Below are 9,219 nucleotides of genomic sequence, written 5' to 3'. Positions count from 1 at the left end.
TCGAACACACAGCTTTTCATTTAATTAGGTACTTCAGAAAAATACTCCGCAGATGTACTTTTCTTCAGTATTTCAATGTTATGCTCCTTGACAGTTATGCTGCAACTCTGTTTAGAGAGAAGTAACGCCCTTTTTGCTCCTTTATTTGACAGATTAAGTTCCAGGTTACTGTGTATATTTTTATCTTACAAAACAAGCCTATAAAAACTGTTTATTGTTATAGATTAACCAGCAAGACATATAGTTGCTAGAATTAGCCATTACTTTGCCGACACTTTAAAGGAATCTGATGAAGTGGCTACTAATTATTAAAAGGCTATCCACTTTCATAACTGTCGAAGTGAAAAGGTATTGGGCTTACTACAGCTCAGTAACCACTTTCTCCCTGTGGGTGGCGACCATTGACTATACAAAAAAAGTGATGGCGATAGTGAGCAGCTATCGCGAGAGCGTACAGAATTCCAGGCGCTTGTGTGTGTTCTCTATGTTCTCCTCGCTTCGTTGGGAGACAAGAAAATAAACCTATGGCTGCTAACCAGGCTAGTTAGGGAGCCAAACCCTAAAGACTCACTTTGCCATCTGTGATTGGCTAAGAGGTGCTTTTTCCTGCATGTAGCGTCTCTATCTGGAAGTAAAGCACAGGAAGTGTTTGGATTTTCAGGCCGTCTCTTCTTTAAAAGTCAAGTTGAGAGGTTTTTGAGTAGCTAGCCTATATACGAGCTAGCTAACTGGGCTAGCCGCAGCCTAGAAGAGGAACACTGTGTGAACTTCGTATGGATTGACTGTTGCGAATGGGATAGTAGTCTGCTGTGTTTGACTGCAAGCCTTCTTTGGGGTTGTTTCCTTCACACAGACGTCTGCTGCTACTTAATATGAACTATCGCCACGGAGCTTGAGGGTGATAACTGTGCAAATGTTGTTTTTGTGGCTTAACGTTACGCCAACACGTTATTGATTTGAAATTCACTGGCAAGCTAACAGGATATTAGCCACCTTTCTCTCCATTCCGCTTTGTGGTTGCAGGCCATGGACTGAAAAGCATTTATCACTGACTGAATGATGGGAAGGCTGGCTTGATGGCAGCTAATTATTTATTTGGAAAAAGCTGTTGGATATAGCTAAATGGACAAAATAGAGGTTTGGTTTAAACGTTCTCTTTGAGCAATTCAGCTCTTGTTCGGTCTGTTTTTTTTTTTTTACTTGAAAATGCATCGGAGTGCTGGAGCTTTTTCGAAGTTGGGATAACGTTAGAAGAGACGGAACAACAACAACAAAAAAAAAAAAACAGCGGGATTATCTCCAGCTTCACTGCTGATACAAGTCCTCCAGAGAAATTACTCCAGAGATTTTTTAAAAGAGGTTAATTATAATGTCTACCGCAAAAGAAAATCCCTGCAGGAAATTCCAGGCGAACTTCTTCAACAAAAGTAAATGTCAGAACTGTTTCAAACCACGGGAGTTGCATCTGCTGACGGATCAGGATTTGACCCAGGTAAGGAAAATGGCATGAAGAGTAATAATAGTGTTACTAACACCAAGATTCTGCAGTAGCTTTATAACCTTCTGACTGACTGCAGACCAAGACAATCCTTTTCAAGAGCTGCTGTCAAAAATTGGGAAGTGAAAAATAATTATTGGCTAGTAGCCATGTAGCCAGCTTGTCAAGCCCCTGATAATGTAGGCTGACACTTGCCGTTATATCTGATATCTCTATGTTATACATTAATTACAGCCCCTCTAATGGATAGATATCAAAACTTAGGTTGTACTGACCAGTAGAGCGCCAGTTAGAGAGACAGACACTGTATGTGGATGTGGTATAATAAGTCTGAACATACTTGTTATGCAACAGTGTAATTACAGCAAACAAGTACGGAAAGTTAGGGTGTTTATTTTGCCTGAAGCACAAGGCATCTATGGTTTCTTCCCTTCTTCTGTTCTCTTTCCATGTCATTGATTCAGACTGCTGAAAGTGAATTCCTCTGGGTTTCTTCTAAAGAAAATGGCTGCATTTTCTTGCCAGCTTGGTATCAGTGATTGATTTTGTAACCATCAGCTGCTGTTTATCTGCAGTTGTTTTTAATGTGTACCCACAAGCCATCTAGCGACCACTATGTAGAGCTGAATGGGAACATGAATGGGGAAAAAAGCAAAGTTTAGAGGGCTAAAGATGAAGCGAAGCTCCAGTCAGCTGTGGAGATCTGTTATAAGCATAGTTCCTGAGTGGCTCCTTCTGTCTCTCAGATCATCAGTCTAGTCTCTGCTGTGTCTTGTAATTGATCCCAGATGGGCTCTTGAACATGGTTTAAGAGCCAAACAGCAACGTCAGCATCCCTTTCTCCTCTGAGAGTAATTGGGGGTTCGCACTTGCTTTTTTTACCCCAAAGAGTGTGTTTCTTAGTTTAACCCTTCAGATGCAAGTCAGAATAGACATCTCATTGTTACAACACTTTCTTTAATCTCCCTTTGACCTCGCCCATACTTGTCCTGCAGCCCTTATGACAACACCCACAACCACAGAGGCTTACACCATCAGCCGCTGCTCACCACTTTTGGCCCAGTCAGCCATGGGCTTTAGAAAACATCTCCAGTCTGTCAGCTATCATTTAGCAGGCAGCTCTTTTGCACAGTGTTGCCAGTCCTCAAGCTAGTTAGTGCTATGCACCAGGCTATTACTGGCCTATAACTGTGTTATGTAACACCACATAAACAGTGTTAAACTTTTGAGCCTTGTTGGGGGCAGGGTTTTGTAAAATGTTCCCAGTGTTCAAGAGCTTAACTAGGCTGACTTAGAGGGGATAAACTCAGTAAGCCAGTGAGAAGAAAGGTCCTGTAAAAGCTGTGTAATGCTGTTAAAATGCCATGAGTAGGTGATTTAGCTAAATGAATTGGGCCTAAATTAAGTGCAAGTTATTCTGACCATAATGGGAGTTGGAGCTTGAGAATGCAATGTTCAAACATTTAACCCGCTTGGAAAAGTTATGCAAACGGAACAGAGCTTCATGTCGGAGGGACAGTGTCTGATATAAACAATGTCTTTGTTCAACACTGCTAGGATAAAAGGTGGCCTGGGGGAGGGGCTGCTGCCCCAGTGAATTCTTTTATTTCAGTCAGTGTGCTCCAAAAGGAGTTTTTATTTCAACACGAGTTCCAGCTTTGTGTCACGGTCTTCACTTGGTCACATGAATAGTTTGTCCCCAGAGAGCTGGAATGTTCGTCAAGCTTGGCTGCCTCTCATTGCTGGCAGAAAGTGATCACACTATCCGGGAGAGGTGGTGGGAGGCAGGACAGTCATGGCGGATGTAGGCCGGCTGAAGTTTACACGTATGTGGGAGAGATGGAAAAAGACAGGCAGGGATGTAATGAGACTTAAGGAGTGGGAGCAGGAGTCACAGGGTGAGAAAGGAAGTGTGGGGTTGGGAAGTCAGAGCAGAGGTTCCCAGAGGCAGCTGCTCAACATCCCATTTGTGAACTTATGAGCAGTGGATACAGAATGGAGTCAAACTTTACAAAGCCTAAAGCTTTGTAAAGCTTCCCACATGGCACAACACAAGTGAGAGACTATGGGCTGTTTCATCACTTAAGGATAAATGCCATCACTTCAGGCTAAAATGGTTATAGCTCATTTCAATGGCTCTGTGCCAGCCAATGCAGTGTGTCTTGGAGAGCCTTTTGTATTAAGGATAGGATGACGTTCACATGGGTCCTCAGGTGTCACAGCCAGCTATGTTTGTTTTTGACACCCACAAGCCTGGTCAGTGAAAACAGCACCCCGACTAGAATGAACCTGTTCTTCTGAGTTGCCATTAGAATTACGGCCATATGCAGACCATCTTGAACACACATCTTTTTAAAATGCTCTTCAGAATACGGTCTGAAAACACTGATCTAATATTGTGGTTCATACTCGAGTAACAGTGCTTTTTGTTGCCTCTGAAGTATTACCAGGGGCTGAGTACATCCTTGCAACAGCAAAATAAATTTTCTGTCATCTGCCTCTATGACAACTTGTTTTTTATGACCCTAAGCCCCACACTCCATATACTACTATGTAGTAATTGATACAAGTACGATAATTTGTGGTGTCAAGTACCAGCACAATTATAGAGATATTTTAAGGTCTACCTAGGAAGTACTTTTAACCATTGTCTGACAGTAGTTCTGAGCTGGAGTTACAGTGAATAGTTTTGCAGTTGTTTGGCAACAAAGATTTATTTAAACCATCGATACATGATCACAGAGAGTTGTAGGTGATGTGCAACCACCTCATTTTGACACATGGCACTGGCAAAACTAGGGCAGGGCAATATATTAAATATATTAAATTAATTCTGTTAATTGGGATTTTTGCTTTTGCACAGTGTGTTAAAAAAAACAACTTATGGGTATGTGTTTTCTGTCCTTTCCCTTCTTGAGTTCAGTAGTCTTCAGTTACTCTTCAGTGCTTTTCTCACTGTGACACTGTCAAAGTGAGTTGAAACAGGACCGTTGTTGCTGCGGAGTTGATTTTTGTGAAGTTTTCTTGTTAGTTTGGAAGTCGCCAGTGACGCCAGACACTGAGAGGCAATACACCTCCAAGTTTGAAGGGGTAATAGTGGCGAGGAGAGTAGTTGGCTCCAGTGTGTTTTTTTTTTTTTGTAAGCATGTGAGCAAATGTGGGGATGTGCTTTTGCTCCTAAACGTTTTCTGAAACAGTTGCACCACGTTTTCTCCCTCTCCAACAGCAGTCTTCTCTCTCCAGCTGTCTGCCTCAGAGCATGAGCAGCGTTGTTTCATCGTTTGTTAAATTACTAGAATAATTTGATTTAAGTGGCTCACAACCTGCTGCCCTCCAAAATACACTAATAGTTTCAGCTAATTAAATCTGCCTCCATAGACATGTCTTTACAAGCATATATTTGTTTATTGAAGGAATGGAGCAGTAACAGAACCAGTATTAGAATAGCAGACTAATAATTCAGCACAGACATTTAGGTTGGGTTTGTGACAGAGGTGGGGAAGTGATCACTAGTATGAGAGCTGTTTGCTAATGGTTAACACTTAGGGACTGTCAGTACTGATGGAGAGCAAAGAGCAGCAGGTTTAAAGAGCCTACCTGCTGCCCGGAGAGCAAAGAGCAGCAGGTTTAAAGAGCTGCCTTATGGGAGCACTTTCTTTGCATTTCCATGTCCCTTGAACTGTTCTGCCTTTGTTGAACTGAGGTAGTTTATGGTCAAACAAGTCCACAATAGTGAATCATAAGTGTGTAGATGCGTTTTATTTTGTGCTTGCCACAAGTCAGTGTGTCAGCATTTATCATACTGGTCTAATCTGCTGTGGGGAAACAGGAAAGAGAGGCACTCAAGCATGTCATCAAACCCAGTCGATTACTCCAAAGGCTCAGTAACTGGTTGTGTGTGTCTGCAAAATGCATTGTGAGAACAGAGGCAACATCTGGACCACAAAAGACTTCTGCCTCTCTTTCTCTTTCTCTCTCATATTTATGCCATCTCTCCTCCCCCAGCTCCCTCAGCTCATACTCTCTTTCAGTTTTAATGATTACCTAAATTGCTCCCCCGGTCTCTCTTACAGGCTAAACCTATTTATGGTGGATGGCTGTGCTTGGCCCCTGAGGGAACTGACTTTGACAATCCCATGCAGAGATCCCGGGTAAGAGCATGTATATACTGTAGGCCTGCTTGTTTGTGCAATTACTGTATATACATTGCATGTATACTGTATGTATTTACTTCCCCTTAATTAATATGTGTATTTCATTCACTCAAAAAATAACAAAACTAAACAAGACAATCAATTAAAGCCAGTAAGTAAATAATTTCATTGGCTATATGTTTAAAAGATGTAATTTTCGTTAGGCTATTCTAACAGGATGAATTTCTTCTGACAGAAATGGCAACGAAGATTCTTTGTGCTGTATGAACATGGCTGTCTGCGATTTGCACTGGATGAATCCGTAAGTAGAGCATCATTTTCACTGCTAACTACTTCTGTCCTGTAGCAGCCAGGTTGCCTAAGGGAACATTAAGACTGGACAAATATTACATCACTCTCAGAACAGTAAATAGCCAACACTAAGTCTTACCAGGACAACTGTTGATACTTGGATGCATGCTGTGGTTGTGTGTTACAACAGCGTTAAAGGTTTTAATTTTGAATGGTTGGAATTTTGTGGTCTTGCCTTGTGGAGATTTGTTACAGACATCCAGTATTTCTTATTTACAGGCATTATGCATGTTGTAGTGCCCTACATTGCCCCTACAATGTGCGCATTGAATGCATTTCCTTCCTCAGAAAACGTTTAGCAAAACTCTTTTGAATCTCAGCACTGTTTGCATTTATGTTGACTTGCTAGCAGTCTTATTCCTCCCTGCTGGTATGTTGCTATGGCACATCCCTTGGCATGTTATTGCCACCGACTATGGATCAAACAAACAATCGGGCACCTCTGTATTGCACTGACTCATATTTGACACCATGCTCTTTCGTTCTAACAGATCAGGGGTTAATGAGGTCAGAAACTCCACTGGGTAAGTTTAACACTAGTTGGGAGATTTGGCGTCCCTGTCTTGACGGGATCATTTCCTACAACAATTGATGATCTTCCCTGATTTGATTCTAACATTTTGAAATGTTGACATCCCTGAGGTTAGTGAAGCATCTTGGAGAGCTGTCAGTATAGGTCAACCATGGTTCATGTCAGTGCCGTTTCTTTAGTCAGTAAGAGCCTAGTACAGAAAGTTATGCCAGTACTGCGTGCACCAGTAGCACAGTTCTTCATAATGGTACCTCCAGTTATGTCTAATGTTGCTCACTTCTAATTCTCTTTCAACATGTACAAATCAGGCTCTTTTCTGGGTTTTATTTTTTTCTAGGAGTGTAGTGTGGACAGCACATGAAACTGGTTCTTCTTCTTTGTTGTTTGTGCTTACGGTTATGGTGGTGGTACTCAAAATAGGTTCAAGCTTCAAATCAAATCAATTCAAATCAAATTTATTTATATAGCACTTCAAAAACATCCAGTTGACCAAAGTACTTTACATAGCAGAATAAAACCACAATAAATGACTAAAATAGAATAAATAAGATCAGTGCAAAAAATAAAACAGCACAGTATCATAAGCTTTTTATGTCCTTCAGCTTTTACAATTTGGACCACCTCTTGTTGCATCGTTCTAGTTTTGATCTTGTTCATTGATCATTAAATATCATTACATAAAATATGAAAAGTGTGTTTGTTCAGGAGATGCAGGATGAAAAACACCACAGTAGTGTTCCTAACTCTGCCTGGGAATGTGATGAGGCTTATCTGACAGAAAAAATGAGACTACAAAGTCGGCAGTGTTTAAAATGTGCTACCTCACCAGAAACTTGCTCCCTATTTTATACAGGGGTAAATGAAGCAATTCAGATTAACACATACTTTATCAAAAATGGTCTTGTACATTCTGCTCCCCTATAGCACAGTCACTTCACATGCATTATTCAAAATATGTTGGTAAACCACATTTTGAAACTGATAGCTAAAACTTGGCCACATGTTTTAGAGGAATTTCTAGATAAGAATGGGGGAAATGCAGTAAACCGGGTCTAAGAAACACCGAAAGGAAAAGGTTGGGAAGTCACCTCATCCCAGCTGTAAGCCTGTGTTTGTGGTGGTAGTGTGTCACCAGAGGAATGTGACGTGGGTGACCAAACCCATACGGGCTGATCAGGCTGGGGCTTGGGCTACTTGTGTGTCAACACTGGGGGCCACTCACTACCAGCCAGCCTGCCAGAAACGTGTGCACATACACTTGTACTTCTAACGTTATAAGGACACTCATTGACATAATGCATTCCCTAACATAAACCTAATTCTAATCCCTAAAACCAAGTCCACACACTGAATTTTACAAGTTACACTCAGGGTAGCAGCAGTTTTCAACTAGTACTTACTATTTATATGAAAGAGATGAAGTGTTTCAGAAGGTCTATGCCTGTTAGAGAGCAGAACAGTGATGAACCAACTTTGAAATAGCACGAATATGCCTCCAAACCAGGAGTTTGAAGTCACAGTTGCTGAATCTCTTTGTTTTGCCAGTGATGACAATGGGAGGAAACTGTCACGTTTGCATGTGTGCATGTGCATTTTTCCACTGTGTAATGTGTTTCCAGTGACACCCAGGCTGGTGTGCACTTGTGTTTTCCTCTCATTGTAACAGTGATTCCAAAACTGTCCGCTTCATTGTCCTGTGGTCTTTTCATCTGCTTCACAAGGCAGGAAAAGTGGGTCAGGAATTGGCTGCTTTGTGCTTTGGACCCTAAGGATAGGAACTCTCCTAAAGCTTAGAGATGATAACATCCTTTTAATGGTCTTGATCTCATCGAGCTTATCATTGTTTACCTAGTGGCTTGAGCCACTAGTGGAGGGCAGATAGGATTTAGTTTGAGGTTATGGTTGGGGTTTACATTCCTATGTCCCATATCTCTCATGTCTTATTACTCCTTTGATTGTGTTATCTCTACTGTTATTGCTGTTCATCAATCTACCAGTGCTGCTAAAGCCTCTCATAACAACATAAACATTGCATTTCTGTATCTAAAAGTGGCTGTATAAAGACACACCAGGGTTTACAGTGTTTAGTGCTTGAAGTCAAGTCCCCTCCTATATGTTGGTGGTTTTTTTCCTGCCTAAGACTTAAACAATTCATTTGAGTTTGATTGTGGTCTCATCTAACATATTCAAGATGTTTGAAAATAAAAATACCACAAGTGGAGTGACATGGCTTTGTTTTTCCTTCAAGAGTAAAAGCTCCTACTGTTTGAGTTTCATACTTAAGCATAGTTTAATAATTCCAGACATGGCTAGCTTTAGCAGAGAGAGCTCTAATCTGAAATGAGGTGGCCATATTGCAGATACAGTAGATTTTTCAACTTCTTGCATTCCGCATTCTGTGATGGGGAAGGGAGCGTTCTATGTGTCTCGAAAATGGCTTAAACTGCTTTCCCACTACCTGGTACTGACTCCACTTGCCTCTACTCGCCTTGTTTGTTTTTCCATCAGTCAAATGTTGGGGATAGTACCTAGTACTATTTTTGGTATCACCTCTGTAGCAAACGGTGACATGTAAACTATGCAGACTACCGACTGGTAAGAGAAATTCATTACTACGTGGCCTTTTTGCCACAATTAACCTGAATGTTTACATGTGATGGTACCAGTCATTCGTTCTTTATTCA

The 9,219-nt window shown here is 41.2% G+C and overlaps 1 protein-coding gene across 4 annotated transcripts in view; it reads left to right on the top strand.

The window, feature by feature from the left end:
• The first annotated feature begins 439 nt into the window (after nt 1–439).
• The window catches only part of LOC109952118 (myosin phosphatase Rho interacting protein), a 49,830-nt gene continuing 41,050 nt past the window's right edge, over nt 440–9,219 (top strand). For 2 of the 4 annotated variants that reach the window (XM_020586995.1, XM_020586996.1), the window contains exons 1-3: nt 440–1,492; nt 5,572–5,649; nt 5,888–5,953. In XM_020586995.1, coding sequence (XP_020442651.1) covers nt 1,370–1,492; nt 5,572–5,649; nt 5,888–5,953 — 267 coding nt within the window. In that variant the 5' untranslated portion in view covers nt 440–1,369. The remainder of the gene's footprint in view (nt 1,493–5,571; nt 5,650–5,887; nt 5,954–9,219) is intronic. The other 2 variants (XM_020586998.1, XM_020586997.1) reach the window with 1 other exon arrangement.

This window comes from Monopterus albus, unplaced genomic scaffold (genome assembly GCF_001952655.1).
Source record: "Monopterus albus unplaced genomic scaffold, M_albus_1.0 scaffold434.1, whole genome shotgun sequence".
Classification (NCBI taxonomy): Eukaryota; Metazoa; Chordata; class Actinopteri; order Synbranchiformes; family Synbranchidae; genus Monopterus; species Monopterus albus.
This window is presented reverse-complemented; position numbering and strand designations above follow the sequence as displayed.